The sequence below is a fragment of the Electrona antarctica genome, assembly GCF_951216825.1.
Source record: "Electrona antarctica genome assembly, chromosome: 5".
Taxonomy (NCBI): domain Eukaryota; kingdom Metazoa; phylum Chordata; class Actinopteri; order Myctophiformes; family Myctophidae; genus Electrona; species Electrona antarctica.
The window spans coordinates 50,704,428-50,731,977 of NC_136810.1; the positions used below are offsets into that span (position 1 = coordinate 50,704,428).

General features: G+C 43.2%; 1 protein-coding gene across 2 annotated transcripts in view; it reads right to left on the minus strand.

Annotated features, from left to right (window-relative positions):
• Window positions 1-130: 130 nt before the first annotated feature.
• Window positions 131-27,550, minus strand: part of necab2 (N-terminal EF-hand calcium binding protein 2) — a 191,936-nt gene continuing 164,516 nt past the window's right edge. For both annotated transcript variants that reach the window (XM_079502103.1, XM_079502102.1), the window contains 4 exons: window positions 14,485-14,597; window positions 8,975-9,052; window positions 3,277-3,368; window positions 131-1,668 (listed from right to left, as the gene is read on the minus strand). In XM_079502103.1, coding sequence (XP_079358229.1) covers window positions 1,640-1,668; window positions 3,277-3,368; window positions 8,975-9,052; window positions 14,485-14,597 — 312 coding nt within the window. In that variant the 3' untranslated portion in view covers window positions 131-1,639. The remainder of the gene's footprint in view (window positions 1,669-3,276; window positions 3,369-8,974; window positions 9,053-14,484; window positions 14,598-27,550) is intronic.

A 27,550-nucleotide genomic window follows, 5' to 3' on the forward strand; every position in this document is an offset into this window, starting at 1 on the left:
AAGATAAATTATATAATTTTTTTCTTTAAAATATACATATTTTTTAATATCATGAAAAATCATATCGTGAACCTCATATCGTGATACGAATCTTATCGTGAGTTGAGTGAATCGTTACATGCCCACCAGATACTGTATATCACAAATATTAAACCTTGGAGGGTGGTTAATGACGCAGAGATGCTTCAAACCTCTTATAAAAACATTGGTGATGTGTGGTTTATGGGACTGTTTTGGTACCATAGTGGCAACAACACAAGGCTAGTGCTGCACAGTCATATGTCAGTAGGTCTCACTTTAACATCACAACAAACAACAAGTCATCCTTTAAAAACCCTGTACAACCTCCTCAACCATGTGGTGACGTTTAAGGCTTTAACATTAATGTCATTCAGATGGGAAGCTGTCTAACATTTCTTATAATAATGAGGAGTTTTCATCACTTTGAACAAAGATGTGTGTAGCTATAGTGAGTAGGAAAATTTGCACCGTAGCACTAAAGACGTCAATAATACGAATATAATAATAATAGAACAATGTCTTTTATATGTAAAATCTCTACTAGACTTATACAGCTAATATACTGTAGGCTACCAATCGCCAATTCAGACATTTTATACATAAAAAAGGAAGGCAAAAAAGAACACAAACTTTAGCTGCATGATGGAGAATACTGAGATGCTATCCCTAGTTCCTAGTACCTCCCTAAGTATTCACCTATTCTCCAGCCGAAAGGTAGCAGCTCAATTATTGTTGTTTAAGACAAAACATGCTCACGATGTGTAACCATTCATTTCACTTCTAAAATGACCCTGATGCCGACAACTTCTCACCTTTATGCCTACACCAGTAACATGACAAGAAAGCTAGACGAATGAGTCTACCCCAGTGATTCACTTAGAACTTTAAACTGCTACGTCTCAGCTGAGCACCACATGGGAACAAAACTGTGATGGCTGTGTGCGTTGTGTCAAGCCAAACACATGTTGGATATGCTGGAAAGTGGCAAAGTGTGAATTGAATAGCAAACACGTTTTTTAATACGCGTGTCGATTCTCAAGACACCCGTATGCGTTCGGCCGGATACAACACATCGAGTGTCCATATCTACCATGAAATGACAGCTACATTAACAAACATTACTTTCTCTATCTGCTACCTATGGTGAACTCATCACAAAAGGATAGGGAAAGAAAACTCAATTCAATGACAATACCCAAATAAAATCACCCCAAAAAGCTAACTGCTACATGAGAACGCTAACCCCATGTTCCTTGCTACATGAAACAAATCTGCCTTAACGTAACCCAGAGCTTAATTCCATTCAGTACATGAAACCAGCCTAACGTATCAGGCTAGCTATAGCTACCACGGTGAGATGCAAACGCGAAGAAGTTTTTTTTAAATGTACTGTTCAATATTCACTGCAGTTGACACCATTCATTTGCACTGTGTAAACATGTACTTACAAAAGTGAAAGGGTGAGGGGAGGAGTGATGCCGGGGGGTGGGGGGGTGGGCGGTTGGTGGGTGAGGGTGGTAGTGATAGCAAGGGGGGAGATAAGGGCGGAGAGGGGGAGATAAACGGTTTAAGGAGGACTTTCCAGGAATCGCGGCGCACGGTCGGACCCTCTCCGTCATCAGTCCCTGTTCAGGCTGCACCAAGCAGCTGCATGAGGAGAGGACGGACGGATGGATGGAGAGAGGGACAGATTGAAGACACGAACGGGACATTGAGGTGAAATGAAGCAAGACGTGTCAAGGGAAAAGGTGTGAGGAAACGCAGAGGTAGGGCATGAATGAAAGCAAACACAAGGAAGAAAATGAGATGGGATACGTGATCATGTTTAGGATATGGAGATAAGGAAGTGAGAACAGAGAGTGAGGGTAAAGAGAAGAGAACAAAGATCGGGGAGGGAAGACAAAGAAAGACATTAGAAGTCAGAAAACAGAACAAGACACACGTCGTACAGTACAGCTATCAGTGGCTGTCTGCCAAGCATCACAGCAAGCTATATTGACTCTATTTGCTTTGCCTTGAGGCTATGGACGTATGCCAGCATTGATTATTTTGATTACTGCCATTTACAATAAACTAGAGTACAAGGGAGTTCTAGTTATTTCATTTTTCACATCTGCTTGGAGCTTAAAAGTAATAAATATGACACCTAAATAGCCTCCCAGGGTTATCTGAGGGCACCGTGTTATCAGCCATTCTGAGCCGTTAATACCAAATGAGTGTTATGATCTGCACAGTTCACAAAGAGGATAGTGTGCACATCTTTTATTATCTGTATTTAGGCACACGCTTCGAATGTTATGAACCGATAATCACCAATATGTCCTTATCGAGACCATGCAATGGTGTAATATGGACATGTCCTACATACTGCCTCCGCGAAGTAGGTGACTAGGAAACACGGAAGTGAAATTACTGCCACCGAAGCGAAAACATTGTGAAACTGCAGCTATACAACAACTTCACTTTATGTTTACTTAATGTGGACGGTTAAGGGTCGATTCATACTCCTATTTTAGAGCCGAATAAAAGTCGGTTCGGCTCTGTAGAGCCTACAATGTGACGTCATTTGAGGTTCGGGGGGGCGGGGACCGTCCTCTTCGGTGCTACTGAAGATTTCTGACGAGCCGAAATCATTTCGGCACTACAGCGCCGAAACAGCGGTAAAATAGGAGTATGAATCGGCCCTTAGACTGAAGTTAAGGTTAAGGTTAGAGTTAGGGCTAGATTTAGGGTTACGGTTAGTAATAGGGTTAGTAGTCGGACAACGTGCCAACGTCAATATGTAGGAAAAGCCCATACTGGCTTGATAAGGGCTGATGGTGGAGATTAAATCATCTGATAAAATCCGTAACCGCTAACTTAGGCCAGGTGCTGGATGTCAATAACTTGACTCCGCCAGATGGGGCAGCAGAGAGTACACTGGGTTCCCCTGTACTCTCTGCTGCCCCATCTGGCGGAGTCAGGTTAGGATGTCAAGGCATCATAGGCAATCATAGGCAAAAAAAAGGAAAAGGAAGGAACATCCGCACACTTGTTTATAGAGCTCCAGAAGTCTTCATCGGAATTTGCCTGATGAACGATCGAAACGTTGTAGCCTTTTGCCAATAAAATAAAGTATGTCCATGGAGCTCTAGAAAACAAATGTTCCTTCCGTTCCGTTTGATCTGCACTGAACATTGGATTGTATTTCTCTCAGTCCATTCCCTCCTGGGATCTGGACTGAGAGATCTGGATCTGTTGCATTGCAGCACTGACCTGGCACTGCTACAGTAGAAACGGCCTCCGGCTGGCACAGTGTGTCCACCTTCACATGCTGAAAGGCTTTGGAGGGGGCAGACTGGAGGTGCCTGTATTAAAAAAGACATTAAAAAAGGGTTAAGAAATCACCCGCACACATACACTCACCCGCACACATACACTCACCCGCACACATACACTCACCCGCACACATACACTCACCCGCACACATACACTCACCGCACACATACACTCACCCGCACACATACACTCACCCGCACACATACACTCACCCGCACACATACACTCACCCGCACACATACACTCACCCGCACACATACACTCACCCGCACACATACACTCACCGCACACATACACTCACCCGCACACATACACTCACCCGCACACATACACTCACCTGCACACATACACTCACCGCACACATACACTCACCCGCACACATACACTCACCCGCACACATACACTCACCTGCACACATACACTCACCGCACACATACACTCACCCGCACACATACACTCACCCGCACACATACACTCACCGCACACATACACTCACCCGCACACATACTCACCCGCACACATACACTCACCCGCACACATACACTCACCGCACACATACACTCACCCGCACACATACACTCACCCGCACACATACACTCACCGCACACATACACTCACCCGCACACATACACTCACCCGCACACATACACTCACCCGCACACATACACTCACCCGCACACATACACTCACCCGCACACACACATACATACTTCCTACACCCACAGTTTCTGTGAAATGAACAATAAGGCCATCACACGGCTAGCACTTTCAATATCAAATGACACTGATCATCCCCTGTATCGCTTCTTTAACCTCATGCCATCTGGACAAAGATACATAATCTTGCCATGGAAAAAGGTCAGTTTTAAATGGGAGTTTTGTTCCCTCAGCCATCGCGACATTAAACTAATAGGATGGTTCTGTATACTGTGGGGAGCTCATGTTTTTGTAGTGTTATGTCCTCTGTGTTGTTTTTGATGCGGGTGTTTGAAACAGACTGAAGACGAATATCCTTCGGGACAATCAAGATTATTATTATTATACACACCCGATTTTCAGAAGAAAAAAAAGGGGGGCTTTTTAGGGGGGCCAGTGTGAGATATGAAATGTGAGCTGTAATCATATTCCATCGTGCTTTTGGAGAGAAATGAGACAGACTCCATGCAGTCACTTTCAGTAGTAGAGGCCTGCAGAGGGGAGCTGTATGTGTCTGTACCCAGGTGATGGTCGTTGATGCTGGTTAATACATCAAGGAAGGCAATTATGTTTCTGCACTGTCAAATAGGTCTACATCTATCCTAAGATGCCATGCCATTTGCAATGTAGTTAAATACAAATTGTGAAAAAAGCTTGGGGGGGAAGATAAATCCTAAAAAAAAAGATTTTTGTCTGGAAAATAATTGTGTTGAAAAATCGTATCGTGAACCTCATATCGTGATACGTATCGTATCGTGAGTTGAGTGTATCGTTACATACTTAGTCATCACCATGCTGGCTTGTGGTGGACATTTTTTGTCAAATATCCATTTTTGCCATGGACATTGGCCATACACAATGAATGACGGACAATAATTGTAGAAAATGAATGACGTGTAGGCTCACTCAATGACTCCACACCCACCACTGATGTGACGTTTAGATCACGGTTTAATTTGTACAGGTTGTGTAGGCATGTGGTTTTGTCAATGGACGCACAACCTCTCACAACAACTCTGCAGTGAATAATTAACTGGTACTTGCATACTGTGTGGCTTGATTAACTGAATGAAATACACCTGCTGGTGTCATAGTGACCTAATTAAACTTCACCTGCTTGTGAAAGCCACCACTCTGGGAGGGGGAGGGGTGAGTGTGGACTAAACTGTTCTGGCCTTTTTAACAATAATATTACCAGAAACACTAAATAGCCTAAATGGGTCCATTTGGTTCCATTTGTGCACTCTCGGAGTTAAGGGGGTCCTTGCAAATAAAACATTTGAGAACCACTAGCACTAGTTTGACTCTATAATACTAATACGGTATGTTAATATGTAACTCTAGCTTTTAGTTGACCCTTTAAAATATTTGTTGTTATTCATGTCCTCATTGTATGGCATTAATGCTATTTTAATGTTGTTTTATGCCTTGTTTTTTATTTATTTTTCCTCCATTGCTCTGAAAAGCAGTTTGAGCTGGATTATGTCATGAAAGGTGCTATACAAATAAAGTTTTATTGCGAGCGCATGTCGCATTTACTATGAAATCGTGCATTTCCCGTCAGTCAGTCAGTTGGTTAATTGTTTGCTTGGTTGGTTGGTCACCCTCACGTGACATCCTCAGGGATGGAGATCCCTGATGTCATCAATATTAAGCCCATATATGGGAATGTCCATATAGATCCCTGATGTCATCAATATTGGCCAGCAACTGTATATCTGACCTCAAACCCTTAGATCTCCATATATGGAGCAGACCTGTTCTAACATTCCATATGCTGATCCTTATTCCTTCCCCATCCATCCTTCCTCTTCGATGTCTCCCTTTTGACTGATACCTGTCCATTTAAACTCTAGACGGGCCTGCCCCAAAGTTATTAGTGCAGCCATGCCCGGCAGCCGGCGAAAACTAGAGTTCTCAACAGGCCCGGCCCTACCTCGGCCCTCATCAAACCCTGTACACTCAAGACACTGCCCCTGCTGCCACCCCTTAGATCTCCATATATGGAGCTGACCTGTTCTGACATTCCATACAGTAGGTTGATCTGACCACATCAAACCCTGTACACTCAAGACACGCTCCGTATCCAGTACAGAATTCATTCCATAAATTGATCTGACCCCCATGCCAAAGCGCCAGCGCTCGCCCGGCAGTCTGCTGTCACCTAGGCAGCCATATATGGAGTTGACCTGTTCTGACATTCCATATGTTGATCTGACCACATCAAACCCTGTACGAGTGAATTCCGTTTGTGTCCGAGCATAGGCATGGTAACACCCCGCCTGCCTGTGATTGGCCTACCGACACTGTCCTCCGACGTGGATATGCTGGATCATGATGCCTGAATAGTCTGATGCGAGGTTACTCCGTGGTGGGATGATAATACAAGAGAACGCTAACTTGTAAGTTTTATTTTTGTAGAAGAGGCAAACTAATATTGTTCATTCCGTTTGCTTTGATGGAATAATTGATTGATGATTTGATTTGGGTGTGTTCTAAAATAAAGTGTTTGTGTTGTGTAATTTGTTTGTATGTGTAAACTTGAAACATTATTGTACTATAAAATGGTCTATTTTCCCTTCATCTTTATCCTTTTTAGTGTAATAGTATTAGTTTACTATAATTAGATTAATACACGACAATCAACACTATCAAAGCAAACTGCATAAACAATAAGTTTGCCTCTTCTACAAAAATAAAACTTACAAGTTAGTCATTCTCTTGTAGCCTATTATTTATTTCTCAATCTCACCACGGAGTAACCTCGCGTCTCGGAGGACAGTCAAGACAGACAGTGTCAGTAGACCAATCACAGGCAGGCGGGGCGTTACCATGCCTCAGCCATGCCTATGCTCGGACACAAACGGAATTCACGCACCCTGTACACTCAAGACACGCTCCATATATGGCCAGTACGGTGCTCGCCCAGCAGTCTGCTGTCACCTAGTTGGATGCGTGCACGTAAAGGGCGAGGTCACTTCTCGCCCTCAGGCGTCTTACTGGTTATTATTATTAATACTATTATTATAATTATAGTGTTGTGTAGTAAATACGGTAAGTGTAGAAAATACGGAAGTGTTATACATAATTGAGAAGAAAACCTGGAGACTTGACATTCAGTAAGTGGGTCTTCAAAATAAGAACATTATAATGGTGTGTAGAAAATAAAATAAAAAACTGGCATGACGACGCACACACCTGTCCGTGTAAGGACACATCGATGACCCCTGTATCTGAGGAGATACAGCTTCAATTGAAAAGCAGAATCTTCCATCTACAGACAGCTACGTCAGCAGTCTCTAGACTCCATCCCCACCACCTGCACACCATCACTAAATCATGACGACCTCAACTAACTCGAGTGCTTCAGCAATTCTGTGGCAGAGTGAATGGTTGAAGACTCCTAATTGCATTTCAAGATGCTGCACATTTTCCAGTTCATGGCTCCTACTCCTACATTAATGGGTGGCTTAATGACCACATTAAATAAAGGCCTTTCACTTTCACAAAATATTCAAAGATTTACTCCAAATAAAATACAAAAATGACAGAGGGTGTGTGGGCTGTGGGTGCTAGGCCAAGGACACTAATATTAAACTAGGTAGAGCCCACACACCATCTTCAGAAAGATTATACATTATTGAAATGTTTTGAATAAGGCTTAAATGGCTAATGTGAAGCAGGAGTGAGAAAGAAACATATTTCAGCTCTTGGCCTCGTTAATGAAATCTGCAGGAGAGCACTCGTAACACAATTAAATAACATAATGAGACAGACACAATTCAGACTTTCTGAAGTTTAGAATCGTATAAGTATCCGGATACTGGAGCCAGCATCAAGCGTTACAATGGAACACAGATACTGACTCAACACAAACCAGTCAGACTTTAGCTTAAATACTTTCATCCACTCCCTCAGGGAGAGTAGGTGGGTCTTGTCACAGTCTTGTCACAGTGTCAACACTGAGACACTTCTCTCAGTCCATTTCTGAACCACAGGTCAAATGTCAACACAGATAGACAGCTGACCCTACTAAACTAATCTTGCCTAAGGCAACACAAAACAGGATTGGCACTAGGAGACAATAATTAAAACACAGCTTTGAGAGGAACAGAAAACAGCTGCATTTCCTCGACAGCCTTCGTACATTTGTGGACATTTCTTCCGCCCATTTTTGTTATGACCAGATGTCAAAGGCAAATTATTTCAACTTGAACTCTTGAAAATGAAATGAAAATGCTGAAAACGGGTGGCCTGCTTAAAGCAAACGTCAAAAGTGCATAGACTTGGCTGCCACATGGCGCCCCCTCAAAAATCACACTTGTAAGAAATGGGTACAATACGTCAAGACTTGGCTGCCACATGACGTCACACACAAAGCCCGGCGTTGGAAGGGCTAGGTCCCCTCAAATAAATAAATAATAATAATCACACTGGTGTGAAGTGAGTGTCGCAACGAGGGCAGTATTTATATCAGCCAGATGACGTCTTTGCGTTGTCAATTACTGCCCTAAACAAACATTAAGGTCCATAGACTTGGCCGGCGACCGGTTATTTTTAATCAGGCTCTAAACTATCAGACTATACAATGCATACAATGCATAAGAATTTCCCCCCCCCCCCCATGGCATATGGTCCTTAGTGGTGCTGGTCTTGTGTGGTTTATGTCCATTTGTGTCTGTTTTTGTGTTTCTGTCTGTCCAGTAGTTTTAGCTTTCTATGTGTCACATTGTGCTGTTGTAACGCTTCAATTTCCCCTCGGGGATTAATAAAGTACATCTCATCTCATCATCTCATCTCATAAACAAACATTAAAAGTCCATAGACATGGCACATGCCACATGACATGACGTAATATCGGAAAGCCATGCATAGGAGGCGCTATAGCGCCCCTCAAAACAAACCAGCCAATAATGGCTGATTTGACGGTTAAGCTCACCTCTTCCATTCCTCCTCTCCATCCCAGAACTCGTAGACCACGAAGGACAGGCCGTCTGGCAGACGCACTGCAGTCACACTGGAGTGGAGAGAGAAAGAGAGGGGGGGGGGGGGGGTAGAGGGAGAGAGAGAGTGTTAGGACGGATGGGAAAGGCAGGGCGGTACAAAGGGAGAGTCGCAAATAGGATGGTGGTGGGTAGAAGAGCATGAAGAGTGGAGAGGAGAGGAGGAGGGGGGGGGGTAGAGGGAGAGAGAGAGAGTGTTAGGATGGATGGGAAAGGCAGGGCGGTACAAAGGGAGAGTCGCAAATAGGATGGTGGTGGGTAGAAGAGCATGAAGAGTGGAGAGGAGAGGAGGAGGGGACAGTTGGTTGCATGGGAAGATACGAGAGAAGCAGAAAGGAGGTGAGATGGAGGGTAGAGAGGGAGGGACATGTACTGTAAGTCACTAAAGTACACATTAATTAAAGACATATCGCGGTAATAAAAACAAGACACAGAACAGACGATAGAGAATGTGGGAAAATAACACATGACTTGTTTTCTATTTTCGCTGTGGCTGCAGCACATTTTGTACTTGAGTAAAAGTATCAATAATGCAATATAGAAATACATTTATTACAAGTAAAAGTCTGGAACTTAAAATTTACTTGAGTAAAAATACAGTATAGTAAGTATTGGTATACCAAAATGTGCTTAACGTACCAAAAGTCGAAAGTACTTTTTATGCAGAATGTCTCATATCGAGTTTTCAAATTGTATTAATAATAATCCAAATCTACAAAGTAAAGAAGTAAAGTAGTAAAGTTTTCAAAAAAATGTAGTGGAGTAAAAGTACAATATTTGGATCTGAGATGTAGAAGTAAAAGTATTGGATATTGGAAATACTCAAGTACAAATACCTCAAAACTGTATTTAAGTACAGTACTTAAGTAAATGTACTTAGTTACTTAGCACCACTGCTGAAATATACTTAAATTATGTCATAAGATGATGGCAAAGTATAAATTAAGCCTAAACATCAGTCGAGGCACCGACGAGGCACCTTCAATAACACCCAAATAGGAAAACAGAAAGCTGCTTTTATAACATTATAATGTAATGTGATTAATTTAAGTGACGCGTCTGTTTGGCATGCAGGACATTAGCCTGGCAGGACACTCCAGATCACAGAATAATATGTGGGAAATGGTTAAAGGGACATTTCACCGCTATAAAGAAACTGCAGTCACTCAATGTTAGTAGCCTATTTTTAGTAGACAACAGTAAATGCTGAAATGCTGAAAAAACTATATTGGAATCTATAATGTCACCCTCAGACTCCCTGAATAACATCTCCTCCATCTACAATGCTCTTATCTCTTCTAAATTAACCACACTCTCTGGTGTGAGGTATACATGGGAGAGCTAGGAACTTGGGACGGAGCTATCCGAGGATTTGTGGAAGGAAGCACTATCTAGAATAAACTCGTCTTGTTTATGTGCCCGTATGTGTCTTATCCAATTCAAAGTGGTCCATAGGACACACTGTGACTACACTAAAGCCAGGTTGAGCAGAATGTTTCCAAACACTAATGACTCCTGTACCAGGTGTCTTCACTCACCTGCAGTCTGCAGACCATACACATACTTTCTACTCCTGCCCAAAACATTTTTGGAAACACTTTGATACTCTCTCTTTGATAGTCTTTGGTTTTCCTGTACCTCCGTGTCCCCTAGTTGCTATTTTCGGTGTGTCTCCTGTGGTGGGCAGATTCAGTAGGTGTCAGGCAGATTCAGTTGCCTTCGCCTCCCTCATAGCGAGGCGCCGCATTTTGCTTCACTGGAAGTGGAAAACTCCTAACCCACCTGCCACGACATCCTGGCTAAAAGAGCTGTCATCCTTTATTCACCTAGAAATAATTAATTGAATAACTTCTCTAGAACCTGGGACCCTTTTCTTTTATATATTAATTCTTTAACTGCAATTGATTAATCTCCCTCTCTTCCTTGGCTTCTTTTATATGGTCATCTCTTGCCTACAAGTTTCTTTCCCAATTATTCTTGTATTGTTTATTATCGTACATTTTTCTATACGTATTCTCCCCTCAGGGCTAGCGGGTGTTTTATTGTCGGTTTTGTTTTGTCATGGATGTTGTTGTTGTTTTTTTGTTTTGTTTTTGTGTACCATGTTCCTTGTATGTCTTGTATTTAAAAAAAATGGGGAAAAAAACCCAATAAAACATTATAAAAACTAAAACTAAAAAAAAAACTGTAAATGCTGAAAATTTGAATGGACAGAAACATAATGAAGTCTAGGGTTTGACTGGATTTCTGAATTCCTACAATGCCCATAATGCTTTAGTGCACTTCCCCTCCTTGTGGAGAAGACGGAGGCTGCATGGAGGTGTGACTTTGTAGTACATAAAGGAAGTGAGACCACATTTTCTTTCTTTTTTGGTCATGGACATGGCTTCATGACTAAAATATCTTACAAAAAAAAACATATTACACACATAAAACCCACAGGAAAGTGTTTCTTGTGTCCTAAACATCATTAAAATAAGCTCTGGTTGCAAAAGGGGTGAAGTAAAATAGTAAAATCTGAATCCCCCCCCCCCCCTACCGCCCACCCCTTTTCCCCCTCACTGTATATGTTTCTTTTCCCTTTTTACCTCCCTTATGATGAATTCCTGTTCTGTTCTTTGACTATATAGAAGTGTCTATTTGTACGTCTCTAAATGTTTTGATGAATTGAACAAGGTGGACCCTCTTGTAAACAAGTGTAATGCTTAATTGGGTCGTCCACTCACAGTTAACAGTCTTTGTATTGAGTTTGTGCTTGAAATGTACTGTAATTCTGCAAACTGTTAATAAATATTTCAATCAATCAATCAATCAATCAATCAAGTGTCCCTCTGACACACATTGACTTGACGGGATGTTATTTACTAGCTAATTCAGATGCGCGCGCAAACAAATCTGATCCATCGCACCACATGATATAGAATGGTTTGTGGACAACAATGTGAAATAATTGAATGTGATCAGAAGATAGGATTCAATTACATGGCTTGCACAATGTTTCACAGCCTCTCTACCCTCAGTTATCCATCTCTATTGTCTTTGTCTCCATTTTGTTTAATAAAAGGATGGATTATTACTTAATCCATCCATCTATGCAGTTCCTCTATGAACCTGAAGGGGGCAGTTGAGGGACACTTAACTACAAAGCTCTAGTCTAGTTTAGATGAAGAACTGGAGATTGTGTGTGTGTGTGTGTGTGTATGTATATGTGTGTGTGTGTGTGTGTGTGTGTGTGTGTGTGTGTGTGTGTGTGTGTGTGTGCGTGCACGCGCGCGCTTCACTATTTTGAAAATATTTTAAAATAGTGAGAATAGACGATCTACATCGACTGTGAGCTTGTAGATCGGCTTTTTGAACTATTTTAAGTAAATAAGGGGTAAGGCTACAGAAATTCAAGTACACAGAGTTGTTCCTTACTTAGATTAACCTCGTTTTCAAATATGATGCTTTGTATGGTCCCGTTAATATTAACCTTCCAGCAATATCTTTTTAAAAGATGCATCATTAGATTATTAAGGCTAGGCAATTTTCAATCTCATGGCGGTTATTTTGAAGAAAACTTTATTTTCCCTCTAGGCACAACTTCCTGCAAAAAAAGACATCCTGAATGTTGACCTTATCCCCAAATTCAATTTCCTGATGTTCCAGCAAGATTGGGCCCCGAGTGAGAGGACAACAACCCACAGCACTACAGTAGACACAGACAGCTTGATCCATTATTTACCACACAGCTAACCCCCTCTGCTGACAAGCCTACTGGACCTTTTGGTGGTATTTCTCCCCTCCTATATACAGGTTTAATGTCTGTTTTTAGTTTAATGTTTGTTTTAAAAACGCCATTGACAATAAAGAAGGTTTAATGTTTGTTTTTAGTTCAATGTTTGTTATAAAAACGCCATTGACAATGAAGGGAAAATGTACGTCATCTTGTCCCTAACACATTAACATTAAAGAGAATATAATGAGTTTGTTTTACATCAGCATTACATCACCTAATCAACATGAGTTGGACTTTAATATATTAGCACCCCTCACTTCACACGGGTGTGATCTTTTAACTTGAGTGGCAGCTGTTTCCAGTGGGCCGCTGTGCGACTGTGTGTCTATGTAAGGACCGCCCTCGAAGAAGAGGTGTCCCAAAACATTGCAAACTGTGCCAGGACTGGGCAGGAAGCCACACCTGCCAGTCCTTTCCACTATGCTACAAATTGTAGCATCATTAAATGTGTTAATGAGGGAGGGGTGACTGACCTGCCCCCTTTCATGACGACGACGGGCCCAGGACATAATTCCCCATTAATTTCCCCCCATAGACATTTCTAAAAGTATTTATTTAAAGATCTGTAAGCCTCGAACAAAGCCAACTCGGATCGTGAGAAATCATGACAACAAACACATTTTTTTGGGCCGAACAAATAATTAGAAAGAAAAAAAATAGGGCAGGTTACAACGCTTTTTTGTTGTTTTTCTTCTTTGTAATTATTTGTTTGGCCCAAAATATTGTGTTTGTCATGATTCGTCACGATCCGAGTTGGCTTTGTTCGAGTCTTACAGATCTTTTCCTCTCTTCCTGGTTTTTAGACAGCTGGTGGATGGAAATGAAGCTCCACCCACGCGGCAGAATGCTTACACCCTGAGTGGTGTATGGATGTGCTGGCTGACTAGTAGGTGGATTCTCGCAGGTGATTGGCTCCTGGGAGAAGCTCAACTATAAAGCTGGCTGGAACCAGCATTCAGATGTCTTCGTCCTTGTGAATGTCAGCCTCAAACCAAACCAATCCTGTGTTTGCCAGTGTTTTTAGATAGTTAGTGTTTATTCAAAGTTGCCAGTTTTAACATTTTACAGGTTATTTTACATCCTTGGTATGGTAGGGGTGGATGGCCTTTATGTTTGTTTTCTGATCCTTTTGATTGGGTTTCCTGAGTTTAAGTGATGGGTAAGATCTATGCATTAATGTCTGGGGCAGGTAAGCATAGTCTTTTTATGTACAGGTTCCCACGCTGAGGTAATTTAGCCATGTTTTAAGACTTTGTTAATAAATCACTGTATTTTAGACTTTTAAACTGGAGTTCATGAGTTGTTTGGGAACTTGGTAGGATGGAGTACATATTGTTGTTGCGACTTAGGTTCCACTAGGCCGGGTCGTAACACTCATAGCAGGTCTGTGGGCAGTTCAGAAACCCGTCTTCCAGTGACATGATCGATGGGAAATCCAAGCTAATAGAAACTACAGGCTTTCTATTCATGAAACGTTGCAATGTGATAATGGAAGCCATCGTTCTTGCGATAAAAAAGTGAAATAGAAAATAAATAAAAATAGAAATTGTTAAAAAAGAATCTGCCTAAAGATGATGTCACTGGAAGACGGGTTTATGAACTGCCCACAGACCTATGAGACACAGACCGAGTGCCATTTTAATGCCCGGCAGAAATAGTTCCACTTACTGGAAGCAGTCCCTTTGAGCAGAGACGTTCTTCAAGTAGTTCTTAAGAGCCTCGCAGAAATCACCGAGCTTCTTCTGGGAAACCACCACCTCCTGACGCACCAACAACAGGGACTGGGGAGAGAGAGAGAGCGAGAGAGAGAGAGAGAGAGAGAGAGAGAGAGGGGGGGGGGGGTAGAGAAGACAGAGATATTAGTTGTCATATGTTTATTGTCACTGTCAGCCAGACATCTTGTATGTCCAAAATGTTGTTACTTGTCAGGAAATGTAAATAAATAACCTGTGTTCTAATGGATATAATGTAGTTATTACAACTTATTAGTAAAAGTTAGGCACAAGCTTGTTATTTATCAAACTTTTAAAGACACATTTAACCACTTTCACTTAAATTTATGATGAATTCCTGTTCTGTCTATAGAAGTGTCTATTTGTACGTCTCTAAATGTTTTGATGATTTGAACATGGTGGACCCTATTGGAAACAAGTGTAATGCTTAATTGGGTCGTCCACTCACAGTTAACAGCCTTTGTATTGAGTTTGTGCTTGAAATGTACTGTAATTCTGCAAACTGTTAATAAATTCTTCAATCAATCAATCAATCAAAACAAAATTGTGTATTCTTGGTATGCCCTTTAGGCTACTTTTATAATGTTACATCTGTACGACGAAAGAGTAACATCTGTCAGATGTTACTCTTTGCGTTCAGAGTTCTCAGGACTTCCTTCCGCTTTCTGTCGCACAAGCATAAAGTATAAGGAACTTGGAGAAAGCTCTTTTGCATTTTCAGCCCCTTCGGCATGCATGGAATGATCTGCAACGTACCTAGAAATTAGATCCGATGATCCTGTTAAACGCTTTTAAATCCAAATTGAAGGAGCTGGAGGCAGTTTCTATAGAACCGTCAATGCTTTTAGTTGCTAGGTTTTGAAATATAGTTTCATTAGTGTGGTTGACCATAGGGCAACCAGAATATTATTATTGTTGGTTTATTATGTTATGTTTTATTGCTTCAATATATTACGTTTCTAGAGTAACTTCTGACGTCATGTTTATGAGGTTTTCCATTATTATGTTATTATCATGCTGATGCCATAAGAATCCATATGATGATATATATATATATACCCACAGAGCCTAGTCCCTCCACATACCAGAATTGTACCTCTCAGTCCCGGCATAGTAGTTCCGGAGTGGTTCTGATCGAGGGTAGCTACTGGGACGTAAGTCGGGACTTGATCACCCCGGCTGGGTCACCCGAGTGAGGGGTATGATGTTCGAGAGACCCGAAACCCTGATGACCTTGGGATACATCACTGAGGATACGTCCCAGTTGCATCCAGGCAATGTATTTTCGTTTATATATATATATCATATGGATTCAATGAATCATATGGATTCAATGCTGCAATAACCGTTGAAGCCTGTAGCCCAAAGTCTGCAATATTGACACGATATGATGCCTATTGATATGAGTTAAAACTCAATATCTGTTGCTTAATGTGAAGTGCTTGGTTATATCCTCCTGCTGCGTCTGTGAGTGATTTCCCTAAGGGCCAATCACACTGCACTCTCGCTGCCCTCCCACCTCCTCGTCTCCTGCACAGTATGAAGCTCATAATAACCTCAGAAATGCAATAGAAGTGTGTGTGTGTGTGTGTGTGTGTGTGTGTGTGTGTGTGTGTGTGTGTGTGTGTGTGTGTGTGTGTGTGCGCGCGTATGTGTGTGTGTGTGCGTGCGTGCGTGCGTGCATGCGTGCGTGCGTGCGTGCGTGCGTGCGTGCGTGCGTGCGTGCGTGCGTGCGTGCGTGCGTGCGTGCGTGCGTGCGTGCTTGCGTGCGTGCGTGACATCAGAAACACATACTTCCCACAGATTACGATCACCCAAGGAGAGTTTGAATACATGACTAATGACAAAAAAAACCTCCCATATCTGCTGGGCGAAGTGTGCCAATGTGCAAACACAGCAGCAATATTCGTGAGCTGCTGTGATAGGAGTAGTATATCAAATGGAACACGACCACCAAAGACTACTAATCATTGTGTGTTATTCCTGCACGATAAATTGGATATGCTGACTTTCAATTGCACATACTGTAATGTACATTTGTCTTTATTGTATTTTTAGCTTTGGCAATGTAAACGTATGTTTTATCATGCCAACAAAGCTCTTTGAATAGCATTTAAGTGATACCGGGGAGGAAAATTCCAGTCGTGTCTGTCCTGAGTGTAAGTCGGAAAGCAATCCAACCAAACAGTCTCAAACCTGGCGTGCGTATCTAATTTGACACACAACACACAGCGTGCGCACGCACACACCGTGCGTGCACACACACACACACACACACACACACACACACACACACACACACACACACACACACACACACACACACACACACACACACACACACACACACACACACACACACACACACACACACACACACACACACACACCTGCAGAGGAACCTTCATGCACTCTGACTCTCACAGGAATGAGTGCCATCACATATGTCTAGTACACACACAATATATAATAGCCAATGACATGGATCACACACCCTCAATCATTACACACTACATTACTGCCACCTGTACGGAGATAAATGGAGGAGAGCTCTCTTTAGCACACGTTTGTTCCCCTCTGCCGTTGAAGCACTGAATGAATTGCCTCACTGGCAATATTGTGTGTTGGTATGTACAGTTGGAGGCCATCGATATTGTCCTTTTCTTTTTGCTGAGGTTTGCGTGATCTGCGCAAAAGGACAGTTAACCCATTTTGGGCGGGAACCCCTTTTGGTGTTTTAAACATTATGTTATAATTTAGCTATTGAAAAATAGCAGATCTACAAGCTCATAGCGCGCCACCGAGTGGCGCGCTACGAGCTTGTAGGTCTGCTATTTTTTTTAAATCGTGAAAATATTTATTTCAGAAAACTGGAGGATTTAGAAGGATTTTTTTAAATTTTGAGGTCAGGCCTAAATGGGTCAAATGATAAGGGACAATATCGGTGGCACCCAACTGTATGTATTACCAGTATCTCTGTAGTATACAATAAAGTCAAAATCAGTCTCTCTCTCTTCTCATCAGGTCTCCCATTTCTTCTACTCTCAACTCCATCTTCACCCCCCCCCACACACACTAATTCCTCTCATCTCGTTCCCTTTCCTGTCCCTTCTCACTATGTCTCCTTCGCTCTTGCCCACTTCCTAAACCCCTCCTCTCCCCCTCTTTCTCCTAACACTCTCTCTCTCTCTCTCTCTTCTTTCTCTCTCTCTCTCTCTCTCTTCTTTCTCTCTCTCTCTCTTCTTTCTCTCTCTCTCTCTTCTTTCTCTCTCTCTCTCTCTCCCTCTCTCTTCTTTCTCTCTCTCTCCTTCTCCCTCTCCCTCTCCCTCTCCCTCTCCCTCTCCCTCCCTCCCTCTCCCTCTCTCTCTCTCTCTCTCTCTCTCTCTCTCTCTCTCTCTCTCTCTCTCTCTCTCTCTCTCTCTCTCTCTCTCTCTCTCTCTCTCTCTCTCTCTCTCTCTCTCTCTCTCTCTCTCTCTCTCTCTCTCTCTCTCTCTCTCTCTCTCTCTCTCTCTCTCTCTCTCTCTCTCTCTCTCTCTCTCTCTCAGCTCCTTAGCTGTCTCTCCTTACCAAGAAAGAGAAGTAGTTCTGCATTCATCTCTCTCCCTGCTAGAGTACAAATGCAATTAAATTCCACTTATCTGTATGAGAATGCTGCTGTTGTTAACAAGTCTCTCTGCTGGGTTCTGCTTATCTTAGGGCATATTTTTACAATACCATTTAGGCTAGTCCTGCCCTTCACAGGCCATTAAACCACCAAATAAATGAACCAGAATTGCACATTTTCTAGTTATTTATTGTACTGTATTGTTCATGCCGAATGTGTTGTGGGGTAGAACATGGCTTCTAATGTTCGGGCAAAATGAGACATGCCATTATTAAAGGGACACTTCACCCTTTTTGCAAAACAATACGTGTTAATGTCGTTTAGAACACTTTCCTGGGGGTCTTTGTGTGTAATATGTGTTTTTAGATATTTTAGATTTTAGCAGTGAGCCCAGTGTCACTTCCTTCCTGGACTACAATTCCCATAATGCGTTGGTGCACTGCTCCTCCTTGTGGATAGGGGGAGGGCTGTGTTACTGAGACAACATGTAGTCCAGGAAGTAAGTAAGCCCAGTGTCCATAACATCAGAGACACAGGGCTCACTGCGCTGCTGAAATCTAAAATATCTAAAACCACATATTACACACATAAAGACCCCCAGGAAAGTGTTCTACATCTTCTAAACGTCATTAACATATATTATTTTGCAAAAAGGGGGACGTTTCCCTTTAAGAGAGAACGGTATGGACTACCTACAGTAGGGCACTTGGCGTAGAAGTCCTCTGAGGTGTGCCAACTATTCTGAAGAGAGCAGAGGAAGCAACTTGGCTTTCACTTGCAAGGTCCTGATTCATGAAGACGATGTTTTGGGCAGCAAGTGGTGAGGAAGAGGAGGAAGTGGGCGGTCAGAAGGTTCGGGCTACGTGTAGCCATGGGTTGGAATGGAGCAGCAAGAATCTGGGTGAGACACGGCACCACATAGGGAGCATGGTAGCGCTGCACAGATGCAGCAGTAGATTGCATAGGTTTGTGTGGGTGTGTGTGTGTATGCACTGTATGTGTGTGAGAGAGTCCTTCCCCTGTGAATGACTACAAGGCCTGACACATCAGTTGAGCTCGTATAGCAATGTGAAACTGCCCTTTTTGGGATCAATAAACTGGTCTGAATCTGAATCATGTTCACGAGTATGCTTTGGCAGGTTAACCATGTACATAACAAGTATTAACAACAACCCATCGAGCCTTGATGGTTGCTGTTCTCATTAAAATGTTCCTGCTCTCCCCAGTAAAAAGAAAATGCAGGGTTTTTTGAGTGGTGCAACAACTCCATTAAGTAGCTATGTGTGTCCGTCCCTGGCTGGCTGGCTGGCTGGCTAGCTGGCTGGCTGTGTCCGTCCCTGGCGGGGTCTGTCTGAGTACGAAAATTGAAAATTGTTTGTTTTTTCTTAATTTGTTATCCCACGATTTTTGTAACCCACTTTTTCACCTGGTGCCAATTGCAAAACCCATTTTGGGCGGGAACCCCTTTTGGTGTTTTAAGCATTCTGTTATACTTTGGCTATTGGAAAATAGGAGATCTACAAGCTCATAGCGCGCCACTCGGTGACGCGCTATGAGCTTGTAGATCTCCTATTATAAAATATATGTCTCTATATAGCTTATGCAATTTTTTTATTTCCATGTGGGGGGGGGGGGGGGGGGGGGGTGCATCAGCTAGGTCGGGAGGTAACAGGGGGTGCATGGCCAAAAAGGTTTGGGAACCGCTGATATAGAGGCATAAAGAAAATGTTATCTAATAGTTGAATGAACAGTCCAGATATTACTGTGTACCTTACCTTCCACAGCGAGTGGAACAAACAGAAACACAGAAATGATTTGTTATTGCGATGATACACGTCATTAATGCCGCTGTTGAATACCTGGAAATAGTTCGCCATTAATGATCACAGCAGTGATTTTTTCCCCTGTGCTATACAAAGACACACAGGGAAAGGCAGAGACAGAAATTGATCTATATTTAGAGATCATAAGATCTTGCATAACATACATGCATTTGCTTTGAGCTTGTGGTTTTGAGCCCAAAGCACTTAGAGCACAGAGAGTGAGAGAGAGAGAGAGAGAGCATCTGCGCACATGGGCGTGTGTGTGTGCGTGCGTGCGTGCGCACACACGTTGGTGTGCGTGCACAACCAACCACTACTGTGACTGTGTGCTTTATTGCCATGTAAATTAGTTTATCTGTCGACAGACTCGACAGTCGACAATACTGTTTATCTGTTGCCATTACCTAAATCTGCTGTCATACGGAGACAACATTAGTGCAACATAACAATTGTGCTGCCAAAATCTACTTTTAGATGAATAGATGAAGTGTGCATGTGTATACAGTCTGTGTGTGAGTGCATGCCTAGTGTGAGCATGTGTGCGTGCAGCCGTGCACACTCTCACAAATTATTATTCTGGTAGATTCTGTCACAGAATCTATCCTAATAGGACAAACACATAGACACATGTGCACGTATACTCAAACACACACAAATTCAAGCAGACACAGAGACACGACTGTTCTACCCACTGCAGTCTCTCGCTCTTGTTATATACACACACACATCAAGTTACCCTTCTCTCTCACACACACACACACACACACACACACACACACACACACACACACACACACACACACACACACACACACACACACACACACACACACACACACACACACACACACACACACACACACACACACACACACACACACACACACACAACCAACTCAATTAGAAACACTACATTGCCCAGCAGCAGCTTCTCGAAATCTAATCAGCGCCACTCCATTAGCCATTGCCCCTCCCTGACCGAATCACTACCCCCTCCCCCTAATAATACTGTGGCTACTGGGCCTCACTTAAGGTCAGTTTGAACAAATATCATTTGTTCAACAACCTGAACTTAAGGTCAGGTTGAAGAAATATTACAATTTAGCAGACGCTCTTAATCCAGAGCGATTTACAGTAAGCAAGAACAACACATGGTAATACATCAAATACATAGAAATAGTCAAGGATCAAGGATCTAAGAGGAGCTAAGAACCGAACATCCGTCTAGTAGAATATCTGTACAATGAATAGTAGAGTATACACTATTGAGTGCTATGTCTATATAACTTTAATCTAAATTAAATAAGTTTAGCTTGAAGATATGGGGGTGCCATACCGGGGAGGCGGGGACTGCCCATAAGTCCGACCTCCCGTTAGTCCGACCTGCGTGGCTGGTTAAGACACATGCGTGGCCGGTTATGACTCACCCGTATCTCCGACATGCTTGGCCGGTTAATACACATGCGTGGCCGGTTAAGACTCATACTTTACGTGGCCGGTTAAGACTGAGGTTAGGTTTCTGGTTAGGTCTGACTAACGGGATGTTGGAACAATGACATGTTACCGCCATACCTTTGGTTTGCTTTGTAGGCAACCAAAGGTATCAGTAATCACCAAATTACCAATAGGCCTATCTCACAGCCCGCTTTTCACGCCCACTTCCGGTAAATAGTGGTGACTTTAACATTAGCATTTACACGTTTTTTTCTCTGGAGAATCTAAGTACATTTTCTAATGTAAAAATGTGACAGACCAATATTATTATGAAGCAAACAAGATGGTAAATCAGCTCGAACAGATAGAACAAACCTTACCTTGAGAAAACAAAAGTTGTAGACTTCTTAAATTACCTCTGTTAACATGTAGCGTCTATGGAGTGACGTCACGCTATCACCACTAACCCCGAAAGGGGGCGTATTAAGGGGGGCGGGGAAATTCTGTGAGATAGGCTTATTACCAATTACCAAAGGTGATCAGTGTTTTGTACTGGCAGTGCGGTTCCTGTGCGGGCAGTAACCGGGAGCCAATGGAGTGAGCTGCAGAGAAGGGGGATATGTGATCATTTTGGCTGGTTGAAGACCAAGCGTTCTGCGGCATGTTGGATCAATTGGAGAGGCTTCTTAAGTGCACATGCCGGAAGGCCAGTACGGAGAGTTACATATTACATAACTGACCTTAAGCTCCAGTAGCCCTGCTAGCCTGCAGGTCACTGACATTGTGTTAGCTAATTAAGTAGATAATATATTATGTACTTTATTATGTACCATTATCTACTTAATTATCTGCCTTCATAGACAGCATTTGCAGTGATTCTCAACCTTCATGGACCCCAATTTGATATGCATAGACTATGGATTTGATATGGCCTTTCTGTAATGTACAATTACAGAAAGGCTGTGAGGGTCCATTCTGTTCCTAATTAATTATCGATCATTTAGCTGGGGTCCTGCGGAACTATTCTCAAAGACCCCCAGAGGGTCCCTGGACCCCACGCTGAGTGAGAACCAGTGGTATATTAGGATGAATTTGTTTGGAGCAAACTTCAGTAGTCTGATACCGTTCAGCTTTGCATGCATGTAAGCCCTGCAAAAGATGCAAAGACACAAAGCTACACAGCGTTGTAGCTTTGTATATTTGTAGCTGAAGTTGAAACCAGCTCAACTATTTTGTAGCTGTTTTTTCAGCAGCTACACAGGTTGGATATATATGTTGCATCGTCATGTCGCTGGCTTCCATTGAAAATGAATGGTAGACTGTATCTTTGCACCTGCCCGTATGAACGCAGCATTAGGTTTGTGTTTTATAAAAGAAATAAAAAATACAAACACATATAAATGGTTTCATTTGCATCCAATAGTTTTAAAATGTATGTAATGTAATGTAATGCAATGTAATGTAATGTAATGCTGTAACCCAAACCCGTTTGATTAAAGGCAGTTCAATAATAAAATGTTCTGCAACCATAGCAATACAATCTATTTTAAAGCTATGATAGCTATGATTAGGCTACAATAACCTTTAATGCTGCTAGAGGACAAGTTGTGCTCTCTGTGTGGGCAGGTGATTCATACAGGAGTGAAATGATTGCTTTCCTCCAGTTATATCTCTTCCTTGCCGACCTTTAGTGTGCTTGTACAAGGTTTTTGAATTGAACACTGTGGTGGTTTCGAAATTGAATATGTTATTATGACAGCTACACAATTTGTATTAAAATTGTAACTTTCACAGCTGAGCTAAGCGCACGCTATAGCCTGGCCCAGCCTGTATGATTTCTGGTCTAGAGGGGCGGATGGCGGATGCCGGTCGAAAACAGGCGGTGGGTCCTATTGGTTCACTGATCTGAGCTGGTGTGATCTGGGACGGAATGAGGCTTGAGAACCACCCGGTCTACCAGGGAATAACCTTATAGACCGTACCCTCAGCTACAAGGAGCACATTCAGTCTTCCTGGGAGTAACCCATAGAGTATAAAGAAGGATAGAGACTGAACTGGCACGAAGCTCCGCCCCCCCGCTATTCATGTCAGTGGAAGTTGCTCAGTGGCGTTTTGAAGCACCCGGAAGGACCGTCTAGTCCAAACGCGCTCAACGTTAAAGCCCAGCTGCACGGGGTTTCATCGTCATACTTCCACGGGTCCGCCTGCAGTGCCTCCTCTTACCACTAGGGCCCAGTGATTCAACATTGGAAAGCCTCACTGGCCCCTTGGAGTAACCTTAGACCGTACCCTCAGCTACAAGGAGCACATCCAGAAGACGAGAGCCAAGGTGTCTACCAGGAACAACCTCCTGCACCAATTAACCAACTCAAAGTGGGGAGCTCACCCAAGCATGCTGAGTACAACGGCACTAGCCCTGTGCCTTCCCACCGCCAAATATGCCTGCCCAGCAGGGTAGAAATCAAGCCACGCATGCAAACTAGACCCTATCCTCAACGAGACCTGCAGGATAGTGACTGGGTGCATCAAAACAACCCCCATACCCTGCCTCTATGCCCTCTCTGGCATCGCCCCCACCCCCCCTGACATCCGCAGAGCAGTCACGGCCAAAGCCGAGCGCACAAAGCAGGCCCATGACAACCAGCACTCACTGCACGGACACTTTGCCGCCCAGAAACGGCTCAGGTCCAGAAGTAGCTTCCTGGATGCCACTGCAGAACTGGAGACTACACCATCTGTTGCCAGGACTACGAAATGGTAGCCTGGCTTGGCCAGCCTCATAGCGGGGATTCACTGAAGATTCTTCCCCGCATATGAGTCTGGACTTCGGCCATAGGCAGCTTGAAAAGCGGGCGTTAGTAGTTGCCTTGACAGACAGATCCATCTAGCCAATCAGCGTAACAAAAAGCTGACGTCACCACACAGTGCGCTGGTCCGCTTCTCATACCACGGCAACCACGCTAAAAACAACAAGGTCTGTTTAATAGTTTCTACTTTATACGTGAGCGAGATATGTCGGATATATGTCAGAGTCTATAGCTGAAATAACTGCTGTTCTTATCGTTAAACTTTTAAACTTGTTGCGTTGAGGGCAGCCATTGTTGTTTTGAAAGTACTGCAGCATGAATGTTACGTCACCATATACACATGAACCAATCAGAGGCTGCTTTTCACTGTTGTACGGACAGCCGTTGAAACGCAGTCACTGATTGGCCGCGATCATTTTCTGATTTCTCCAGCTTCCGCATACTGTCTGTCAATGAGCCCGAGTCCAGACTCATATGCGGGGAGGAAACATCAGTGAACCCTCACTATGAGTCTGGCCGTGCCAGGCTAACGAAATGGCAGCCTGGGCAGCCAGACAACCCAATGGACAGAGAGAGGCCTCACCCCCAGATGAATGTCTTGCGACTGGCCAGGACCAACCTTCTGGAAAACTTTGAACCGTCTGCGGGTCGGCGAAGGACGCTGCAAGGCACCCGTGAAAAAATGGAAATGAACATGCTCCGATGCATGTGTATGCGGCGAACCACAAACAATGGACCACATCATGAGATGTATCTATTCTCCACAATGTACTGGAGATGACCTGGCCGAGCCAAATGCCACTGCACTCGTCTGTGCCAACCACTGGAAAGACGTGGTCGTCCCAGGGACTATGCTTCAGTCCCTGGGGGGTGGGCGGAGCAGAGGCCATGATTGACAGGCAAAATCCCTCAACAGTGACATCTGCTGGCAAATTAAAGCAATAAGCCACAAGAGGTGTGAGGTTACCTTGTATTTTATAATGGCTGAGAGGCGTGGTGAGGCACGAGACGAAGTCAGATATGATGGATCACTGTAACGCACCTGGGATTGATATAAGCTGATTTAAGGTGTCGATTATCGTGAGACTTAGAAGAGCTGTTGCCAAACCTACCGGACAGGCGCGGACGTTTTCTCTGTCGGCCAGCGTCTTTTCCGGGTTTCTAGACAGCTGGTGGATGGAAATTAAGCTCCACCCACGCGGCTGACCACCGCGGGGGCAAGCGTTTCCGGGAATCTGTCCGGCTTATGTGGTCTAATCAGAATTCAGAAACCAGCCAATCAGAATCAAGTATTGGGACTAACCGTTTTAGAATTTCATTGCAGCTCAAAAGGCTTCAGAACACACAGAGAAAACCCCACACCACAGAAAATCCACTGCATGTTCAAAGTTGGTTGTTTTTGGGTGTAATTAAGATCATTAAACCTATAAAAGAAAAATGAAAATCAATGAAAATGAATGTCATGAAACCTTTAAATGTTTGGAAAAACAGCATGTCATAAATAAGACCTTTAACCCATTTAGGCCTGATCTAAAAAATAAATCTTCTAAATCCTCCAGTTTTCTGAAATAAATATTTTCACGATTTTTCAAAAATAGCAGACCTACAAGCTCGTAGCTTGTAGATCTGCTATTTTTCAATAGCTAAAGCATAACATAATGCTAACACCAAAGCCCAGAATGGGTTAAACCAGGGGTTCTCAACCCGTGGGTCGCGACCCCTTGGGGGGGTCGCCAAATTATTTTAGGGGGTCCCCAAATTATTTTCAGAAAAAAAAGGAAAAATTATTATTATTTTATTATTATTTTCACGATTTTTCAAAAATAGCAGACCTACAAGCTCGTAGCGCGCCACTCGGTGGCGCGCTATGAGCTTGTAGATCTGCTATTTTTCAATAGCTAAATTATAACAATGCTTAAAACACCAAAAGGGGTTCCCGCCCAAAATGGTTTAAGGTTATTGTAGCAGTCAATTTATATTGGGGGTCGGGAGGGGGCGGGGCGGGGGTCCCGAGACATTGCCAAAGCATTTCCGGGGGTCCCCGGCCAAAAACGTTGAGAACCCCTGGGTTAAACAATACCTGACAGAAGTTCGATTGGATGTGCAGGTTCCCGAGGCTGTTGAAAACATGGCATTTAAAATATTTACTGACCCTTTCACGGTGGTCTTCACGTCACGTAAAATGGGCCTCTGGTTTACTATCTGACATGGTATAATGGATCTGTCATGCAGCATGTTGTGCCCGTGCGTGTGCATGTGTGTATTGTGTCAGCAGGGACGCCGATAAAAGTTTTTTCCCCTTGCTGAATGACTATAATGCCTGGAAATGATTGCCTGCTCACTTGCGCAGAATGATGTGTTTGCGTGTGTGTGTGTGTGTGTGTGTGTGTGTGTGTGTGTGTGTGTGTGTGCACACACGTGCACTTGCGTGCAGTAAAGCATTTATGTGTGTTTAATGGGACATAATGTCCAGCTAGTCAATAAATCACATTTATTCATTTTTTTCTCTCTCTGTCTTTCATACATGGTTCTCTTTCTTTCCTTCTTGAGTCCTTCCATGTTACGTTATTTTTAACACAATGTTCAGAGAGAGAGAGAGAGAGAGAGAGAGAGAGAGAGAGAGAGAGAGAGAGAGAGAGAGAGAGAGAGAGAGAGAGAGAGAGAGAGAGAGAGAGAGAGAGAGAGAGAGAGAGAGAGAGAGAGAGAGAGAGAGAGGAAAAATATGCCACAAAAGCATAAAAAGTCCAGGCGCTCAATGTGGATTTGTAAGAAAAAGGACATTATTTAAATATATGGGCTACAAACATTAAAAAACACCAAACGGCTTGCGCCTTCTTCAGGGTGTGATGAACAAAGAGTATATTACAACAATAGTATAAACAATATTCACGTTGTTAAAGAGTACAAATGTATATGTTGTCTCAACACAGATCCATTTAAATACCTATATGCCCTATGTTACTGTGTGTGTCTGCGCGCGCACGCCTGCGTGTGTGCGTGCGTGCGTCTCTCTTTCTCTCTCTGTGTATATACGTGTAGCACCACAAACAGTGGCATTGCATTGACAACTAGATAAAATATTCAGAAATAGCTATCAATCATGTGTGCATACATACATACAGTATGTATGCATGTATGTATTAGAGTGGTGTGTGCGTGTGCGTGCGTGCGTGTGTTCAGGAGGTCATCCCGCTGTGTATGAAAACGGGACCAGCAGTGGGATACTGGGGGGGGGGCTCTCACAGTGGAATCACATCAGTACCGTTACCATGGGAACTGGGAAATACCAGTTACCCTCATTCAGGACCTCTCTCTCTCTCTATCTCTCTCTCT